Genomic DNA, 20,986 nt, shown 5'->3' on the forward strand with positions numbered 1-20,986 from the left:
CCTCAACGTTCTTAGGAACATCAAGTAGTATATTCAACATTGCACATGTGGGAGCCGAGGTACAGAGATTAAAGCAAAGAGGATAAATGCTACCAACTCACTCAGTGCTGGTGCAGTGTAAGGCATAATTTAACTACACTATCTTAGTTAATTTTTTTTAAAAGTCTGTTCTGGACATTGAATGAGCCAGATATTCTTCTGGAAACAGTAGCATATAATTAGGTCATGTAAATCAAAACTTAATCACAATGTCTGTGTATAGGGGATGAGATTCATCTTAGCATGCAACCTTAGCCAGCTGAAATTTGCATGACTAGTCTGGTTGTCTGGAATCATCTCTATTCAATGGAAAGAGATGAGTCTCTAGGATAAAATTGTGTTTTGGAGGTGCCTTTCTCCCTCCACTGATTTTACAGGCCTCCATATCTTAGCCTATATGGTTTCATATGATTCAAATTAAGTAAATTAAACTCCAGGAGACCAAAAGAAAGTTAGAGACTTGGCTTACTTCCGGCATTTGCCGCTTCTGCAGGATATTGACTTTGAAGATATATTGCTCTCTTAAATAGAGTTTTTATGATGCAACTATAGTAAACCTCACCTAGATGATCTGTAGGGTTGAGGAACCTCACGGGAGATCCACAGCTGTCTTCTCAAGTTTGTGAAATAACTAATTGCAGTACAGCATTGCTACAGTCTACGTGGTAGTAACAGGAGAGGGAGATAGAGCCCCACGCTTTGCCAGTGGGTTAGCTGTTTTAGGCTTGGTGGAATAGCAGGCTTTGGGAACAAGACCTTCATCAACATTTCTTGAGGAATGTAGTCAGCAGCAGCTAGATCCTGCTGTGCCAGACCTCATATCCTCCTCTCCTGCTCTTGTCCCTGTTCCCACAATGATTGCCTTCCCTGCTAATATATCCCTAGCCCTTGCTTAACACTGCTTGTGCCATGTCCAGCCCATTGTTACTGCAAGACTACTCTCTTGCATTTTGAACAGATAATTAGAATTACAGAATATAGGGAAAATGCATAGAAAGTGTTTGGACTATTAATAACTGAGCTCTCTCTAATGGCAGTTCAGGCACAGAAGTCACATGGACTTGGTTGCATGAAGTTCTCTGCCAATCTTTGTCGACCATCACTGTTAAATATAAACAAAATGATTGCAGTAATTAAGTAGGATCATTTTGTAATTAGAATAAAAATCCTTAAAACTGATATAAGATATAAATAATAGTAACCTCAGTTACAGTCTCTTCTGTTTGTTTCTCCAAAGCCCCTAATTTTTCAGCAAACACTCCAGGTCTGAATTTGACTTGGGACATGATACGGATAAAGCAAAATCCTTTCATTCTTTCAAACCCACAGTGAGCCCCACCTTCAAAATAACTAAACCAGTATCAAAATACTAAAAACTGGTGCTAGAGAAGGTGGACCCACCATTAATGTGGGTAGATTTTCAGCAAGGAATGGGCAGCTGAGCTTAATGAAGATATATATATTTACTCCATTAAAAACCTTTAAAAGAGGTTGTGGGATTTTTTTCTTCATTACATTTTCCTTCATATACCACCCTAGCTTTCTTGCCTTGATTGAAAAAAAAAGGAAATTTGGTAACTCAGCCATCTCATCACAATTACTGTGTCTAGGTATCTATTGCATGCCAGTCATACAAACTCTGCTTAGAAGTGGGAAGGAGAGACAGCCAGGGGGGCAGTTTTAAGTAGGAAATTTAAAACTGGCTCGAAGAGATGCCTGCCAGTTAGGTGAGATGTCTGCTGTGCTATTTAACAGGAAAAACTAGTATTTGATAGCAGGAAGTTTCAACATCTTACTGAGATCACTGCAGGGTACAGTGGCATCTGTGTCTGTGGCGGTATTTTCAAAACCCCCCTTTGCCCGAGATACCCAAGTGGAAACTCCAGCTTCTTGGTACCATTTTGGTTCTTCTCACCTTTTCACAGTTTTTTGCTGTTTGTTGGCTGACTTGTGGGGCAGTGAGTTACAGCAAGCTGAGCTGAAATGTGAGCTGGAAGTGTTAGTGTTTGTGGAGCCCTGGAGGAGGAATGCTGCCCGCCTTGTTCTCACAGGTGGGAGATATTTGCATACCTCCCTGCTGTAATTTCGGGAGAGGGGGTGCCCCACCTCTCCCAAGGCTTGGCTGAGGCTGAGCACTACATGGGATTGCCCAAATCTGATCATTGCTTCAATGCTTTATGCAGGACTTGTCATATGTCTTTAGATTATGAATGTGCAGTTTTTAAATGCGTCTGCAGCACATTTGCTTAAGTGGATCCCAGAGCCTTATTTGCTTCACAAAGGCCCTGTATGGAACAGTCTTACAAACTGAAGTGATTAAGAGTCCTCAGCTTTTAAATGGATTTTAAAATGGCTGTTCTTTATTTGTGGAGTGGTAGTTCTTGTCTTTCTGTCCTGGCTAATTTGTTGATGAACTATCAAATAATGGTTTTAGAGATTAATAAGAACTTTTGCATTATCAAATATGTTTCACCATTCTTAATTGCTTAACAGTACTGAGGATCCTTGCTAAGGATACATGAGCAGCTTACTCACCGCCCAAAAGTACTATTAAGTAGTAAAATGCTAAGGATGCAAGTAAGTATCCTAAGTGTTTCAGGAAATATGTTTCTCCCCTTTGACTGAAAGCATAAAGTTTGATCTTGAAGTATAATCTGCAACATCTTTGAATTACCTGTTTTCTCTAAGTAAGTGAAAGTTGAATTCTGAAACTCTTCAAACAGGGATTTTGCTAGAATTTTTTTACTACTTAAACTGATTGTTTTCTTCTCAAGAAAAAGCAGGGGTGAAACAAAACATACTTAGTTGATGTTCACAACAATCAATGTTCAGTGTTGTTATTTCTTGGTCTCAATTGAGTGAATTTAAATTTCTTACTGTACCATTATCTTCCAAAGCTTTTATTTTCCCTTCAGAATCTTATCTCGAAACCAGAGTGGTATCTTGTTCCTTGAGATGACAAGGTTAGGTTTGTGTACTTTTGATTGTACCTTGCTCCCTTTTTTAAAAAGGTCTTCATACTTTAAATTTACTGTCTGTGCTTGCAGACTACCAAATACTGTCTTTGCCCATCAGAAATCATAATAGCTAATGCCTGTACCTCCCACAACTGCGTGAAAAGTTAAAACTTTTTTTAGTTGAAACTAAAATTTAAAACATGCAGCTATAAAGCTGCATGTTGGTATTCGTGGGTAATTCTCAAGAGTAATAAAAATGTTACGTCTCTTGGTCCTTACCACTCAAAAATAAATTTTAAAAAAACCAGTAAAAGTGCACATGCTGTATTTCTTCCTTATGTGGAGAATTCATTATGTAGATAATTCATTATGACATGAAATTCCTAAAATCAGTAAGTCACAGTCTGCAGGCACTCTACAGTTAGACAGTATTTGCTAATAATTTTACTGATGACAGCTTCAGCATCCATCCTGGGGTTTAGACACTACAATACATTTCCTGCCCTCTGCTCCTTTCTCTATCCATCACTTTTGATGCCTTCCCAGATGTTTCATTTTCTCCCCCCAGCACCATGCACTGTGGAAGCCTCCCTGGGTCCCTGCAGCCCCAGGGAGGAATGAGCTCAGCCGCTCTCTTTGTGGGGATGTCTCTGGCACAGGGCAGCCAGCGCTCTGGAAGAGCTGGAACTGTGGCTACAGAAGGAAAAAGGAAAAAAAATTCATGCATCTTCTCCAGCATTTTAGGTAGTGATGAATATTCTCAGCCAAAGAGGCATAAAGCTTATTTGTAGCATGTGGGAAACTTGATATTTGGCCTTCGTTCTGATGCAGCCGACTAATTTTAGGTGAATCTTTCTGGATGTAGTCAATGTTCAACTATCCTGTGACTTTGTAGGTGTAAGTTTTCAATTTGAATCATGATTAGCATTGTACTACATTATGCCATTTTTCCTTTCTTCCTTTCTTTTTTCCTGTGCTTTGGATTTCATTCGTTCCAGCTTAGCAGTTGTCTCTGGAAGCTTCTCTTTATTGTCAGAAATGGTTGTTTATGGCTGTTGGGTTTGGGTTGAGAGAGGAATGTGGTGAATCCAGTGGTTTCACTTACTTCTCTGCACTTAGTTGGTAAACCTGCCAAGACACAGGCAGGAGGGTGGCAGGTAGAGAAGCTGGGGCTTTTATTTTCCTGGGCATGTGACAATACTCTCTGTGTCTTTGTGCCCTAGTTCAGGGTTCAGTGTTCATAGTTTCAGAGTACAAGATTGCGACATGTACTGCATTGCACAACTGGGTTCGATTGTTTCTCTGGTCAACACTAATTATCTAGTTGAGTTCATTGCTGAAAGGAAGAGTCCTGGTTTTGATGATTTTCATTTTTGTTATAATCTGATTTTGCAATCAGTACATAAATGTTTTACAAGGGTGGAATGCTATTTTGATAGTTCATCATGATAAAGACTGAACTGTTTCCATTTGGGGGTATTCCTGGTTATTAAATAGAGGCAAGACAAGAAAAGAGAATTTTAGTGAATTTCACAAAACAAGTTAATGTCCTTTGTAACAGTTAATAGCCCATGCCTTTTTTTTTTAGTGGGTACTGATACTCTGTATTTCCTGTTCCTTTCAACTGGTCTTTTTCAACCCATGCTCAATACTGCAAAGATAAGCGTACTTAACTGAAAATTAGCTAAAATTGGTGTAGTCAACAGAAGAACCTGTACTTCTAGAACAGTTCATGTGAGTAAAGATTTACAGGACTGGCACATATGGCTTGTAGTGACTCCTCAAAAAACACTTTCTGTCACCTTCAGATTTAGGAGAGATATATGAGGCAGCTAAAGAATGTAACAATGCCAAACTGGGACTTGCATGCGCAATGGTTTCCATCTAATTTATTAGAAAACTTCAATCATTTAATTAAATATTCAAAGGAAAAATATATCCAGTGACTTCACCAAATATTTTACATTAAAGTATGTGAAAAAGCAAACTTTTCAACTGTTGTGTTCTAGTTATCTTAATGAAGTGTTTGCTTTTGTTTTACAGAAATCCTGTGTATTACATGACTTAGACGTTGTGTCTCTAAATGAAACTAAGAAGAGAACCTGCTGTGCATTCTGATAGACTGTTTCTTACTCCATTTTCTCTTCAGGAATACCAAGTGTTGCAAAGGAACAGACAAGATTTTAAAAGTGAGCCTGTAATCCAAAACCACAGTGTTTAGGCATCCTTTGCATTATACAGACTTTTTTGCCAAATTCTTTTATATGTTTATGTTATATTTTCATATTTGTAATGTGAAGATAAAACAGTTATCTGATTTTGGAATTATTAGATGCATCACAGGGTGAAAGTGTTTGAATGCAAATGTTTGCAGGAAGGAAGTCTTAAGTGTACTAATTTTCTGTTATTAAAAAAAACACCCTTCACTTTTTTTGTGTGTGTTATTTATACCAGATTTATAATACAGTGAACATTGACATCATCACACAAGCAACCTTCTGATATATGAAATTATATAACATCACTTTTAAGTACCTGATATTTACTGCAATCCCATAAGACAAGTCTTGGAGAGTTTTTGGCTTTGTTTCTTTTATACCCATTTCAGAAACATACATGCTACTTCAGTACCCTTGAATAGGGACTCTGCAAAGGTGATGTCTGAGAGAAAGGGATAAACCATATAAAGATTGGTGTCATGGAATGGTCAGGGTTGGAAGAGAGCTTGAAGATCATCTAGTTCCAACCTCCCTAACATGGGCAGGGACATCTTCCACTAGAGTATATTGGTGGACCTTCCTAAGAACTCAGAAAACATGGAACAACAGAATGCATCTGGTAGTAATAGTAATGTTTCTGATATAAAATTTTTTAATTCCTTAAAATAATTTACACAGGTGTTAGCAGCATACCTGCATTTTCAAACGTTCTTTAAGTCACAAATGATCACAATAAAAGGTTTTGTTTGATATTGTGATACATTTATGTTATTTTCTTAAAGTATAAATAGAGGAGATATCTGATTCTGCTCTTTTAGACCTGTTTTATACTGACTTGTAATACCTTTAAAATCTGTGGGGCATATCTTATTTAATTTTAAACAAGAGCAGAATCAGGATGCTGGTTGCTTTTTTTTTTTATTTCAAAGCAAAGCAAGCACAACTCAAACCTGCAGGACAAGCAAAAAGCAAACCTGAGTTGGGAAACCTGAAGAATTGTGGTGACTATACTGTCTTTTTTTTTTTTTTTCCCTTGCATAGGAGATGTGGTCATTTTATCACCATTTATGAATGAATAATGCTGTTGTGCAGTTTGAGCCATCCCAGCACATCCAAAATAACTAACCCCCACTGGCTTACTGTTCTGGAATGCCACTAATCTTCTGAAATATGCTTGGTTCTTTTTTGAGGGCTGTTTGCAGATTGTCGTGATATAAAATTATTATTAGATTTGGCATTGAGAAAGGGAGCTCAACTGGAAAATACTCTCTGAAGCACATGAGCATAGTGCCAGGTTCATGTGCCCCTAGCCCGGGTTATGTGCCTGCAGAAAGGGTGCGAAAGGATGGGATGGGCTGTGTCCTGACTACTCATCATGGCCAGTCACTAAAGCTAGTGCTTATCACCAAATCTGAAAGCAAGGAACAAAGGATAATCCCTGCTTTCGTTAAAACCATAGCAGAGGAAGGAAATAGTGCTGGAAGGGATTTTGAGAGTCTGTCTGGGTTCTCATCATATCTCAATCTCTGATCAGCTGCCCCTGAAGTAATGCAACAAGATGGTCAGGGACCTGCAGTGGTAGAGATTTCAGAGTGTCTGTGAGTGCCAACAGTCCTTACTTAACTGGTCTGGTAAACAGGAAATTTCCTAATACCTAACCTAACTGGTACACATGAAAAGTAGGTTCTCCCTTTCCTCTTGACGTAGGTGAACACCTCCTCTTTTCTCTTCTTCTCTTCTCTTCTCTTCTCTTCTCTTCTCTTCTCTTCTCTTCTCTCTTTCTCTTCCTCTTTCTCTTTCTCTCTTTCTCTCTCTCTCTCTCTCTCTCTCTCTCTCTCTTTCTCTTCTCTCCAGTGAACTCTTGAGCTTCCTACCTGCCATTGTAGTTTGGGTTTTCAGAATCTTTTGCTCTTTTGGTCTCCCTCCTCTTGAGGTTCTTTAGTTAGTTCTCAACTGTCCTGGACTGTAGACCTGGAAACTGAGCAGACTATTCCAGTTTAAATAAAAACAGCTGGATAGATTAAAATTATTTTTTCATTGTCTTATTTGTGATACTCCTACTTACGCATTCCAGCATCAGCATAATGCAAAGTAGCCTAGCATTGCTTGTGATCCATAGAACAGCTTTTTTTATCCTGCTACATACTTGTGCAATTGATTATTCCTTTGGATGTGTAAAAACCTTCTGTTTCTCCTTGTTCAGTGGCATTTCAGGTGCTCCAGTCTGCCAAGATCCCTCTGAATTGTAATGTTGTGGTCCAGCATAGTTGAAGCCTCTTCCTATAGATGCAGTCCCCAAGTGCAAGTGTATTTTGTTCAGTCATCAATGGTCTTGATGAAAGTTCTGGATAGTTCTGGATCCAGGATGGACTTAAGTGAAATCCTGTTCAATGTATCCTTTCATCTTTGGAGTACTAATTATTTCCAAGTAATTTTGTATTTATGTTGCCTAGACTGTTCTTTTGGGGTTTTTTTGTTAAGAGCACATTATAAGAAACTGTTACGATCCTCAGTCTTTCTCCCCCATCCACAAAGCCTGTTAAAACCTCTTTATTTAGTAGAAATTCACTTGATCAATTTGTAGAGGTATTTCCTTCCCTCCTTTAAGAGAGATGCAATCCCTTTTGGGTTTTCTGGTGTTGCAGCCTCTGGACTCTGCCTAGCAGGCTGCTGCAGCCTGAAAGCTCAGCGAGGGTTTCCTAGGGCCGTGCGATTGATCGCATCCCGGAGTCCATTTCGGACAGCCCCGCGATCTGGCTCTGGCAGCCAGCAGCGTTACAGCGCAGTGGTGGTAAAGAAGGTAGAGAAGGGTCTCTCATGAGGGTTTGAGATGGCTTTAATCACATCTTGTCCCCGTGATGTTCAGCGGTGGTGAGACAGCGTGGGCTGGGTGCGGGATGGTTTTCTCAGGGGCCCAGGGGCGGCCCTTGGACGGGGTTGGGGTACAGGAAAAAATAGGGAGAAATCGAGGGAGTGGCCAAGGCCAGGGAGGGAACAGGATGAACATACAGAATTAGGGGGTGAACAGGCCACCACATTCCGGAACCTCATTCTGTTGATTCTTGGAAATAATCAGTAGCAATTCTAACACGGTTTGAACCATGAGAGAGTTTCATCAGGTCCAGTCTGTGCAGAAATCTTTAACTTGCCTATGTATTTTCCAGTTTATTTGTTCATTTTTCTAGCCTTGGACTTTTGTTGGTGGTGCTAGTAGTGAAATCACATTTGCCTTCTAAAATTGAAGACTGAGGTTGAAAGTATCCGCATCACCAGTGATGATTAAATAGAGTTCCCACTCCGTGGAATAGCAGACCAGTTTTTTTCCTTAGTATTCTCACTATGCATATTATCAACAGGCTTGCTATCTTTAAAATCTAATTTTCTAACATTTTGGGACCTTATCTTTCAGGTTTTGTCCATATATAGTATATATATTTATTAATAATTTACTAATTTGACCTACTTTTTATTTTCTTTCAGGTCATTGAAGATCTCATGATTCATTCAACTTAATCTTTATCTCACTTCCTTCCTCTCCTCTGTATAGATTAAATTCTGCAGTTTTGCATTTCAGCAGTGGATCTCTGATGAACTTTCAGCTGTCCTGAACTCACAGAAGTTCAGCTACTAGTTCTCTGGGTTAAACCTTCATGTAATTCCTCCTCCTTTTTCTAACAATGAAAATAGATTTTAAAAGGTCAGATTAATTTGTAATTTTGATTTCTTCTCTTTATTGCTAATGAGACTTTCAAGTACAGGAATTTCTTTTATACATTTTTCTTTCTTGCAGAGTTTCCTACTGCTTGTCCTTAGGTATGATCCAGTCCCACCTGAGGGAGATGCAGATACTCAGGTTCCCATGGTAGTTTTTGCAGGATGCTAACTCCTGCTAGCTGATGCAGCATGCTTCACCTAACACTCCATGAGCTCCATGAGCACCATGAGTGCTCTCCTTTTCACATCTTCTGGAGCAAAACAACTGCCTTTTTCCAAACATACTCATTGTAGATTACAGGAGTGTGCCACTGGGGAAAAAAAACCACTCTCACTAGAAAGGGCCAAAAAAGGTTCAGGCTGGACATCAGGAACAATTTCTTCATGGAAGGGGTTGTTAAGCATTGGAACAGGCTGCCTGGGGAGGGGGTAGAGATACCACCCCTGGAAGTGTTCCAGAAATGACTGGGCATGGCACTTAGTGCCGTGGTTTAGTTGACAAGGTGGTGTTTGGTCAAAGGTTGTGCTCGATGATCTTGGTGGTTTTATCCAACTTAAATAATTTTGTAATTCTGTGATTCAGGGAAAGAAATTCAGGATCTGATTCTGAAATTATCACTGCATCTTCTGTTATATCCCACTGGACTTGTAAATATTAGGAAAGTCAGGCCTTTGGTATAAAAAAAATCATATGGGAACAAGGAATGCAAATTGCTGGGGTTTTTTTTAAGAAATACCAAATATTATGGTTTCCATGAAACTTACTGTATAAAGCTCAGTTTTATTTGATATATGCATACTACACTGTAAAGCATATTACCAGACTCACACTAAAATGAGTTTGTAGTAAACAGTTCCTTTTCAGATGTTAGCACAGATATGAACTGATGATGATCTGAAATGCTTTAAAAATAATGTTATTGGCAATGGAATAAATATATACTACAGATTTTACAGCCTGCTGCATAAATGTGCTGTGGAGTCAACATGAAGTCAATTCAAAATGCATTTAAGAATAATTTCAGGAATTATTCTGAATCCTTTTGCCACTGCTTATGGTTTTATGGCAAGAATTTACTGTTGATTCATAAAGACTGTCTCTGAACACCACCTAAAAGGCACATAGACAAAAACGAAGATGTTGTGTAACTGAGGCCCTGGCCCTGGGGTGGATTTGCTCTTCAGGTCTGGTGGCTTCATTAGCATTTTGCACCAGTAGGAGACTGGTAAGAGATCACACTAGGGCATTGCTAGACATCAGGAAAATTATCTCTAAAGTGTTAATTATACATAAGGTGCAGTTAAAACAAATTTCTGCTATGTGCTGGTGATTTGAATGCCATTTATATAATACTAGAATGTATTCCAAGGAGGTGGAGCTGTAGTACAGTTAGGACACATAACAAAGTGACTCCAAGAGCAAGAGCAAGCCATTTAAATACTAGTGAGCATTATGTGAGCATTATGACATCTCTGCCTGGAGACAACTGAATGAAATTTAGATAGTATCTAGAAGTTACGTTTTTTTTAAATGCACATTGTTCCAGTAAAACGATTAAGGGTGGGCTGGGTTCTCACTGGTTGATGAGAACACAAACACAGTTACAGGAAGGCAGACTTAAAGGCTGTAGGACATCAAGTACAGAAGAATGAAAAAATGTTTGAAGAAAAATCAACAGTAACTATTTCTGTGTGAAAGATGCTTTTCTTCCCAGACAGTAGAAGTGCGTGATGTCTGAGAGAAGCGTATGCTGTGAGATGGTATCTATCCTGGAATTAATGGTACTCAAGATAGTGTTTAAGAACAATTCCTGACAGACTAGTGCTTCAAGTCCTGGTGAATCTCAGTCTGATCTGATCTGCTTTGCTTTACATACTGCACCTGGAAACCTCATCAAGCCTGAATGAGCTAAAGCCATGCTTTCCATATTTCAGCAGTAGTGCTCTTAGCAACAGCGCTCAAGTTCACTGACAACACAAAGCTGTGAGGAGTGGCCGATACCCCAGAGCCTGTGCAGCCCTTCAGAAGGATTTTGACAGATGGGAGAGATGGGCAGAGAACTGTCTGAGATTCAGTAAGGGCAACTGCAGGGTCCTGCACCTGGGGAGGAATAACCCCAGGCACCAGCACAGGCTGGGGGCTGACCTGCTGGGAAGCAGCTCTGCGGAGGAGGACCTGGGGGTCCTGGTGGACAATGAGCTGTCCCTGAGCCAGCAGGGTGCCCTGGTGGCCAGGAAGGCCAATGGTGTCCTGGAAGCATTAGGAACAGCACTGCCAGCAGGTCAAGGGTGGTGATCCTACTCCTCTACTCAGCCCTAGTGAGGCACACCTGGGGTGCTGTGTCCAGTTCTGTGCTGTGTCCAGTTCTCAGTACAAGAGAGACATGGAGCTCCTGGAGATGGTCCAGGGGAGGGCAACAAAGATAATTAAGGGGTTGGAGCATCTCTCTTATGAGGACAGGCTGAGTGAGCTGGGCCTGCTCAGCCTTGAGAAGAGACAACTGAGGGGACTTTATCAATGTTTATAAGTACCTAAAGAGAGGGAGGGTGTCAAGAGGATGGAGCCAGGCTCTCCTCAGCGATGCCAAGCAATAGGACAAGAGGCAATAGGCAGAAACTGAGGCACAGAAAGTTCCTTCTGAATGTGAGGAAGAACTTTACTGTGCAGTGACCGAGCACTGGAACAGATTGCCCAAAGAAGTTGTGGAGACTCCCTCTCTCCATATTCTAGAACTGTCTGGATGCAATCCTGTGCCATGTGCTCTGGGATGACCCTGCTTGAGCAGGGAGGTTGGACCACATGACCCAATGTGGTACTGACCCGCCTGATCCACTCTGTGATACTACTTTGCACTTCAGTCGCTTAATTCACTGAAGTTGTTGAAAAGCATTTGGTGAACTTGGTAAAAGGGAAACTACTTCGTAAAGAAGTATCTTTTCGAGCTAAATTTTAAAAAAATGTAAAGCTAACTTTTCTGGTAGGTAGGATCTAACAGCAGCATGAGAGAGTGTAGAGAATGATGTTTTTTCACCGTGTTGGGAAAACCCTGCACCATACTGTATAGCTAAAGCATGGACCCCCAGCAGGATGAGCTTCAAGCCAACCTAGATCCACTTAAAGCAAGATAACTTGGGTTTTCTGTAATCTTGTATGTCGACTAGTTTCCACGGTCTTTTTTTCATCTTGGAGACCATGGATAAAGTCGCAGTCTCTGCTTGCAGCAGAGCAGAACAAGAGCGTGTCTGTCTCAGCCCTCCTCGTGCTGGCAGTGCTGTGGCACCAGCAGTGACAAAGGCACGCAGCAGCGTCTGGCCCTTCACCCAGGCCACGAGGAAGGGTGAGCAGCAGGAGGACTCTTGGTACCACAGCTCTTCCCTGAGCTCTGCCATCCCCAGCAGTCTCAAGGATAGATGGGGAAGCGGGAACCTGGAGAGAATTTTTGGCTATGGTTGTTGTCAGTCGTTTTGCTAATCACTGTAAGGCACTTTTATGTCTCTAGTCAACAGTGAAGGCTTAAATGTAGCCAAGTTTAGTGCAATAAAATAAACGGGTTTGACACAGAAGTGAACAAAATAAACTTGAGCACAGTACAGTGCAACCACCCAGCAGTTAGTTTTTCTGGTTTAATTTCCCAGAGTTTCTGCACTCTGGCAGCCTGGAGATCAAAATGTATAAAATAAAATGTAACATTAAGTAAAATATCTTATGAGGATCATATAAGATTTTATCACATAAGCCACTTTGAAGAGCGAATGACTACAAATGTTCCCATGGTCTGGAGACCTTTGACTACGCGATATATGTAATACCTGCGTGTGCAGTAACAGTGACTTCTGTGCACTAGCCTGTATACATGAATTCACACGCATATACATGACGCACAGGTGAAAACTAAAATAAGAGCTACATAGCCCAAGTGCGGGCTGCACGTCGGGCGAGCGGTCGGAGGGTGGAGTGAGAGGGACGGGCTGGGCGGCTCTGGCAGCTCTAGCTCTAGCTCTGGCTCTGGCTCTGGCTCTGGCAGCTCTGGCTCTGGCTCTCCGCGCCGGGCGGGCGGGCGGGCAGCCCGGCACTTTCCTTTTCGGCGCGGGGAGGAGCGGCAGCTGCGCAGGCGTTGCTCGCACCCTGTTGATTAGTGCTGGGATGGCGCTTCCTGGGCCAGGCGCGGCGGCGGCGGGCGGCCCCAGCCGGTCCCGGGGGGCGGCGGGAGCGGCAGCAGCGGCGGCAGCGGCAGCAGCAGCAGCAGCAGCGGGTGCCCGGCGGGCCTCCCTCTCTGCCTAGCCCCGCGTGTCCCGGGCGCCTGGCGCGGAGCGAGCCGCGCTCCCTGCCTCCCTCGCTCCCGCCGCCCGCCCCGCTGGCAGCCGCCCCGCCGGGTGGGAGCACCCCGCCGGCGCTGCTTGTCTGGCTCCCTCCCCTCCCGGGCCGGGAAGATGGACCCCGGCCCGCCGCTGGGCTGCAACCTCAAGGACGTGAAGTGGAGCGCGGTGGCCGTGCCCCTGGACCTGCTCGTCAGCACCTACCGGCTGCCCCAGATCGCCCGGCTGGACAGCGGTGCGTGGGGCGGGGAGCGGGGCCGGGCGGGCGCCGGGCTGCGGGCGGGCTGCCGGACACAGTCCCGGGAGCGCCCCGTGCCTCCCGCGGCTCCCGGGAGCGCTCTCCCGCGGTCCTTGAATTGGCATCTGCCGCTGCCGGGGCTCGGTGCAAGGCTCCGGCTCGCCGCGGGGTCCGCGCGCTGCTTTGCACCAAAATATCTGGGTAGAGTGCCCCCGTGCCCCCTCCGTGTGTGCGGAGGGCAGCTCGGTGGAGCCTGTTTGCTGTCAGCAGCCTGCCCCACTCAGAGAGGTCTTCGCATTCCCAAATTAAGCGTGGAAAGGCATTTTCAGCACTGGAGAGCCGGTGTTTTGGTGAAGTGATGCTGCAACAAGGCCAAATAAGAAGGGCTACTAAATAGCCAAGTGGGCTAAATCCCTAGTGTTACAATTCCCTAAGAAAGCCACGGACCTGTAAAAAAAAAGAATAACGTCAGAAGCCTTTACAGTCTCCAGATAACTTTTTATTACAGTTCACTTGGGTGCTCACCTGCCGTTTCCAAGTCTGCAGCTTTTTGTTTACTCCAGGAAATATGAATCGGGTCCGACAGAACAGCTATGATAGCAGCGTTTTACCTTTCCTAAGTCCATGTCTTGGAAAGTAATGTGTTGGCACAGAGAACTAGGGAAATATGGGAAATCTTTTATAAAAGCTCAGATAACTGCTTTGTAATAATGTATATGTGCATTGCTTGGTAGCTCCATGAAAACTGTCCAGCTCCCTAAAGGAATGCAGAAGATAACTCACAAATTGGAAAAAAATTCTAGGCTTTTAAATTCATTAGCTTACGAAGTCACCATATACTCTTATGACATAATAGAGCGGTTCTTGATTTATCAAGTTTTGTATTGATTTGAAAAGTTAAAAATGAGCACAGGCATTGTCCTCTGTTACTCCTCAGTGTACAGGTCAAGACCAAGGCTGTTTTATTACTTAACTGCAGTTTCCATAATGCAGTGATGATTTTTGACTTTGCCCCTGGATTATGCAGTATTTTTCCTTTCACTCGTAGTGCTTCCTCAGAGCTGGCACTCAGGAGCATATTAAAGAAAAGCTTATTTTGCTTTTTTAACTGCATCTGCCTGTTCATCATACTGTCGAATGTATGTTGTCCTGTGAGAGTGGCAAAGCTGGTGTGTTAAGGAGCTCCTCGTGGTAACACCTTCTGTCACTAGGAACAGCTACGATGGCCTCCAGTCACTGCACTTAAGGCCGTCAACTTACTTGAGGCTCCTGGCACTGATTCAGGCTTTAACAGGACGTATATATTGATGATTTATTAATTTCCCTCTCTGTGTGTTATACCTCCCAATCTCCCTGCTCCTCTTGTCTTTCTTCGTTGGAAGGCACCTGAAAAAGCTTTGTGGGTAGAGAAAGATTATGGTTTTTGAAGCAAGCGGTTGTTGGGGCTTTTTGGGGGGACTCTTGTGCTGGAGCTGTTGATGGGAATATGCCATAATTGTTGGGGAGACAAAGATGTTGTGGTTTTTGTGCAAAGGCTTTTTTGTCCCATGTGCCACACTTCAGAGCATATGCACAGGCGGGTGGATGTAAACAGACAGTCCTGAGCTCTTCTGCCCATGCCCTGAGATGGCCAGACATGAGGCAGCTGTTGGTGTAGGTGTCCTGCAGTAGTGGTTCAGCCCTGCACTAAGCCCTGCCAGGAGGCAGGCTCAGGTAGAGCTCTGTGTGAAGGGCTTCAGGTTGGAGCTGGTTTAGATCTGCCCAGACCCAGGCTCGTGGGTCTGGTTTTGCCTACTCAAATGCACGTACTTTTAACTTTGTGCACTACAGATGGCAGACAAATCAATATTTTATAAAGAACACAGACGCCATGGTCTCAGGGATACAAAGATAATGCTTTTCCTTCTTCCAAAGGAGGTTATCTTGCAGTAAGAGAAAGCAACCATCAATCACTGCATAGCCTTCTAAAGGAGGAAAGTTGGGAATGTGCAATGCTTGTGGAATTGACTGGAGCACAGGCTGTTGTGGGGTGGTTGCTCTGCATCCCTGTTCTTGTCTTGCAAAGTTAACAAGTGGAGCTCTGTCAGAGAATTTCTTGATGCAACACTGAAGAAAATAAATGCAGAGTTGAATCCAAATCTGTATCATCCAGTGATTAGGAGGTTTAAGACTACCTCTGTTAGCAAAGTAGTGTCTTGTGCCAGTTTTATCAGGTGTGCTTCTTATCTTTGGGTCAGGGTTTGTTTGCACAGAAATGACCTCACGTCTTCTTCAGGTGCTGAATTCCTCTCCAGGTCAGTGGAAGCTGCATGTGTTTCATGCTGTTGGAAATCGAACCACCTGTAGATGTCTGTCTTCAGTCACCTTTTGATTCTGTGGTTGGCCTCTGTCTGTAGCAGCAAGCTGTTTCTTGGCTGTTGTTTCAGTTTCCGTGAGGTTTTGTGAAAGTCAGAATTTGTTTCTTCTGGCAGACTAGGGTGTAGGAGAGGATTGTAAAGCTGGAGTTGTATTTTCTTCAGAAGATGCCAGTCTTACTGTGTTGTTTCTGCATTTCTTAATGGAGTTTAGCACTTGGTGGATAATGTTCTTAGATGACACCCACACAAGATCTCCAGTTTTTCACTGTTGCTTCACCTTCTGGCCTTTCAGTATGAAGCAGAAGAATGGATATGATCAGTTCAGTTTTATTCTTCGAGCTTGGATGTGCAGCTCCTGGAAAATTGCCCTTAAGTAATTCAGTTTGATTTCTTGACAGGATGAAGTTATGAAATATTTATGTGCACTAAATTTGGTCCTCTGCTAAGAAGGGAGGGTTTTTCTTGATGGTATGGGAGGAAGTAGTCTTTTGTTACATCAAGATATAGTTGGAATTAGTTAGGCATTCATGCCTGCCTTATCCATCAGAAATGATAAATATGTCAACTTCTGGCGGGGAGGTGGTCCAGAGTTTGAAAATCTGAAAAACTTTTCAAGTTTTTGGGTTTTTTTGGTTTTTTTTTTTAAATTTTAAGACTGGTGGTGTTTTCAGGTTATGCTTTTGGATGCTGTTAAGTCATACATCAAATTTTGTTTGTTTCAATGTGTTCATGTGTTTTATTGTTTTGCTGGTCAATATTGTTGTATTAATTGAACAAATAGACCAAGAAAACCCAAACCTGTCACTCTTGAAGGAAGCAAATGGGTTTTATATGGGTCTTTTTTCCAACCTCCATAAAAGCTTAAATATTTCTAGATGATAATTCAAATACAAAATGCTAAAAGAGAGCTAAACACCCTTCCAGAGAAAATGCATGGACTTGATCTCATGCTGTGGAATTCACTGAGTGGGCTCTTTCAGATGAAAAGAAGCAGGACTTGAAGAGCAAGAGAGGAATGAGCTTTGTGCTGTGTTTTTCCTGTCCTCCCCCCCCTTCTGCCCCCTAGTCCTGATTTGCATTGTCACAGTTGAATCCCACCCCAGTGAGAGACTTGTGGGTGGGTGAAGTGGGGAAAAGATTTTGCTCTGGGAACCCGCAGCAGAAAGAGATCTTATCACAGTGTGGTTGTTGAAACAGGGCAAAAGGTGAGCATCGCTGGCTTGTGAGAACCAGGGCTGCACGTGAGGCTTGGCTCAGCTCTCCTTGGACCATCAGGAGAAAAAGCTGACTGTGAAGCTGTGACTGTGTCTTGTTGCTAATGCAGAAATGGCGTCGTGCGTGGTGATCTCAGGGCTTTAAATTTCTGATAATTATTTTTCTATGGGTAATTTTGGAGGGTAAAAGAGAAATGCTGTCAAGGTTAATATCTGGAAAATACTGCTTTGCATAGAGCTGAGCTTTAGGCCAAGCTTTTTTTTTGTAAGCTTACTGATCCCTTCAGACTCCCAAGAGCCTGTCATTCTTTTTCTTAGTGGAACTCCCTTTTTCCCAGACAGTCTTGCTGTGCTTTCACAAGTGAAGATCAGCCTTTGCTTGTAGGTATTTTTTACTCATATATTGGATATGAACTGAAAGAGTTCATAGAAATTCCCAGTTTGTGTACAAAGACTAAAGGTTAGGGGATTAAAAGGCCATGTGGTCCTCTGTTTTTATTTACTTTTTCCCTCAATGATATCTAAGAAAAAAAGAAATGTGTCCTGGTGCTGTTGGGGTCAAATATAGTGGCACTTGACCTCAGCTCAGAGAGAAGTGATTCCCGACTGTGCATGGTGGGGAAAACATCCTGAACTTTCCTGCAAGGGAGATGATGGATCTCAATGAGCCACTGAGACAGTGAAGGAAGTGCTTCCTTATCCATTGTAAATGTGCTGTAAGATGAAATGGCAGAATTGGAGGCTATAAAGAGAGGAAAAATCTGTAAAATGGGTAACAGATTTAAAAGGTGATTTTCTTCTTTCTTACCCTAAGGTGAACTCCTGTGCACATCAGCAATGGGTGAATAGTGAGTTCGTACTGCTCTTGCTCCTGGGGACAAAGGGATTTTGTTTAGTTTTATTTCAGGTTCTCTTTTTCTCTTCCATTTCAAAACTTTCTCATGGTGACAACTGTCTACCCCAGTCATGTTCAGGGGACTATTGTTCTGTTCAGCACATTACTGTAGAGCTGATTCCAGTTCTGGAAACTAAGCACCCTCACATCTTATCAAAGAGCATCATACTTAATAGAACAGCGTGGCTGTGTACATAGTGAAAATTTTGCATTGCGTCACTCCACAAATGCGGGTTATCTGTGCAGCTGAACAATACTTTGAAACCACAGAGACTTATTCTTTAAAGGTCTGAATGCTGCTATCTGCGCTTTAATTGTCTTGAATGACCTCCTTCTTTTGAGAAGCTAGTGCAGCGTGTCTCTGCAGTCTGCTTTTGAATAAATCTTTAAAAGGCATCATGTGGGAGTAGGGCAAAGCTTTTGAACGGACCAAGAAAGAGGTTTCAGATATGCTCAGACCCTGGGCAATGCCCATGATCTGATTGCCCACTGGAGGTGTGGCCACCTTGTCCACTGAGGTGTGGTAGGTGATAGTTCTTATGTATGGGGCAGACAAGTGTCTGATTTGAAAGCAAATATCCTCAAGATACGTTGTATCCACATGGCTTGATTTTTTTTTTCCTTCCTGCTTTGAAACTGTTTATGCTGTGCGTTCTGCCATTAGAGAATAATCTCAGTAGCATCTCCTCCTTGCTTCGTCTTTCTACCTTTACTCTGAAGTCTGCTGTTTCCATCAAGACAATTGAATGAAAAAAACAACAGGTTGCCACTAACCACTGCTCCTGGGTTTTTGTTTTGGTTGGATTGCTTTTTTCCTTTTCCCCTGCTGGCAGAGATGTGTTCCAGAAACACTTTAGAGAAAAAGCTTTTAATTCATTTAAAACCTGCATCTACCAAATGGTGTCCTGTGAAGATTTTCATGTCTTTCTGGAGATGGACGCCAGTACCTCAGGAAAATCTGTTCCCAGGAATACCCTGGACTTCCAGTGAGGTAGATAGAGTTCAGCATCATACCCATTTTAGTAGTGTGTATTGTGTGTTCTTAGCCAGAAATTTGAACCCTTGGTAGTGTGTTAGGGCTGCTAGAATGGCAAATAGTTACATTGCTCTTATTTCTTGCGTGCTTAATAAATGTTCATATTCTTCTCTGTTATTCAAGGTGTGAAACTACTAGCTCTTTGTTTCAATTTCTAAAGTTTTGACTTTGTGAGGTGAAGCCTTCATGCACATAACTGGAAGAACACTTCCTGGATAATTACGTAGTTCAGGTATTGAAGGTGAAATACCACTAGTCTTTTCTTAACTGGAATTCAAGTGCTATAACGTTAAGTCCACGGGAGTTTTTCTTTCTCCACCACCTCCTGCCCCCCCATTTAAATTGCATTTAACTTCCAAATAAAGCACAAGATACACATAAAATCTAAGGCATTAAGGTGCCTCAAACAGTTAGTCAAACTCTTAATCTTAAATGTGGTGTAATGAATCATAAGCTGCTGTTGCAAGGAGTGGCATAAGTCTAGCATAGGAAAGAAGGGCTTCGTTGTTTTCTGCTTTGTCTGTAAGTGCTGTTCTGGAACTAGGTGTTCCTGGCTTCGGTGATTATGTGAACTGGCACTCCCTGTAATGCCCCAGCAAAGGCAACTATGCCAAGATGAAGTGCTGGAGAATATTGGACAGCATGGTCTGGTGCTACAGGACTTGATGGAAGTTGTGGGAAGAGCTGCAGTGTGTTCCAGTCGTTCCAGTGGTGGTTTGTCAGAAGTAAAGGGCATGGGTGTTGCTGTATTTCCTTTTGGCATTAGGAGTAACAAGTTGGTTGGATTAGGGAAGCTTAAGTCTCTCCCCTATAGGAAAATATTCATCATCTTAGTGTGGATTGCATATGACTCAAAACCAACCTTCATAAAACTCCGTGAGCCAATGTTTCAAGTCTGAAATTTTTTGCTTTTAATGATGCTTCTCTTTGGAAAGAGTTTTACATAGCATTTGTGGTTTGTGATTTTCATACCATTTGCAGTATGAAAAACTTGTGGAGCTAACTTCACCGTGCCTCCACCTGTAAGCGACGTCTGCTCGTCTAAAGGGCTTAGCACAGAAATGTAAAATTGAGGTGTATAAGCAGATTGAAGAGTGTCTTTGCTGGGGATCAGAGCCACATCTGCACTGCAGTCTCTGAGGCCATGTGCAAGTCGGCATAAAACTAATAAATCACATCTTTGCCAGGGCACCTGCGTGCTTGGCTGAGGCTTTGCACCAAGGAGAATAGCTGCTGTGTCTCAGTATCTCCTGTACTGCTGCTGTGTGATGTATTGCCCTGCCAGGCTTGGTGCTGCGTGCTGGAGGGGGGGTGAGGGAGAGGAGGGTCTTCCTGGCGCTGGGGAGGCTGTGGAGTCCAACCTCCTCATCCTTCAGGTTGCCTGTTATGTGGAGGGAGATGCTCCTGAGACTACAAAATGCAAGCTGAGTGGATCAAGCCACGATGAAGATGTGAAGTGCTGAGCAATAGCTGCCAGAGCTGTGTGTTTGGGGGGCAGGGGGGAGTCCTGTGCCAGGGACTGCAGATCTGCACACCCAGGCAAGAGCTGATGTGCTCTCAGCAGTGGAGTGGAAAAGCAGCAAATCTTGTTGCAGTGGGGAAGGTCACTTGGAGCTTCCTGGAAGTGCAGACCTTCAAGAAATGCAAAATTACTTGAAAAGTGTCCTTTTTGGTTTGGGGGTTTTTCTCTCAGGATGTTATAATCTTGTAATCACAGAGAACTTGGATGTGTGCATGTTTCCTTGGTTTGTGAGAATGTCACTGGGCTTCTAAGAGAACCAAGAATAAAGATTTAAACATGGTCTCAGAGGCTGGAAGATGCCCAAGAGCTCAACCTGATGAAGTTGATACTGGAATTGCTTCATATTGGGGCTGAACCTTAGTGACTCAGATGTTATATAAAACACAACATGCTGCAATTCTGTTTGTGAAATGAGTAGGGAGAACATTGTGGTGGCGACAAGGAAGTTGGGGCATTTCTCCTTACAGTCCGAGCTGGG

General features: G+C 42.8%; 2 protein-coding genes across 3 annotated transcripts in view; both read left to right on the plus strand.

The window, feature by feature from the left end:
• The window catches only part of LOC121665154 (ras-related protein Rab-10-like), a 29,559-nt gene extending 24,137 nt beyond the window's left edge, over window positions 1-5,422 (plus strand). For both annotated transcript variants that reach the window (XM_042029092.1, XM_042029093.1), the window contains one exon: window positions 5,040-5,422. In XM_042029092.1, the coding sequence (XP_041885026.1) occupies window positions 5,040-5,114 (75 nt within the window). In that variant the 3' untranslated portion in view covers window positions 5,115-5,422. The remainder of the gene's footprint in view (window positions 1-5,039) is intronic.
• Window positions 5,423-13,111: 7,689 nt separating this feature from the next.
• The window catches only part of GAREM1 (GRB2 associated regulator of MAPK1 subtype 1), a 102,398-nt gene continuing 94,523 nt past the window's right edge, over window positions 13,112-20,986 (plus strand). Inside the window, exon 1 of the mRNA XM_042029094.1 lies at window positions 13,112-13,481. Within this exon, the coding sequence (XP_041885028.1) occupies window positions 13,361-13,481 (121 nt within the window). The 5' untranslated portion in view covers window positions 13,112-13,360. The remainder of the gene's footprint in view (window positions 13,482-20,986) is intronic.

Source organism: Corvus kubaryi, unplaced genomic scaffold, assembly GCF_017639235.1.
Source record: "Corvus kubaryi isolate FWS band 111438036 unplaced genomic scaffold, C.kubaryi_AGA036_p1.0 37312, whole genome shotgun sequence".
NCBI classification, from domain to species: domain Eukaryota; kingdom Metazoa; phylum Chordata; class Aves; order Passeriformes; family Corvidae; genus Corvus; species Corvus kubaryi.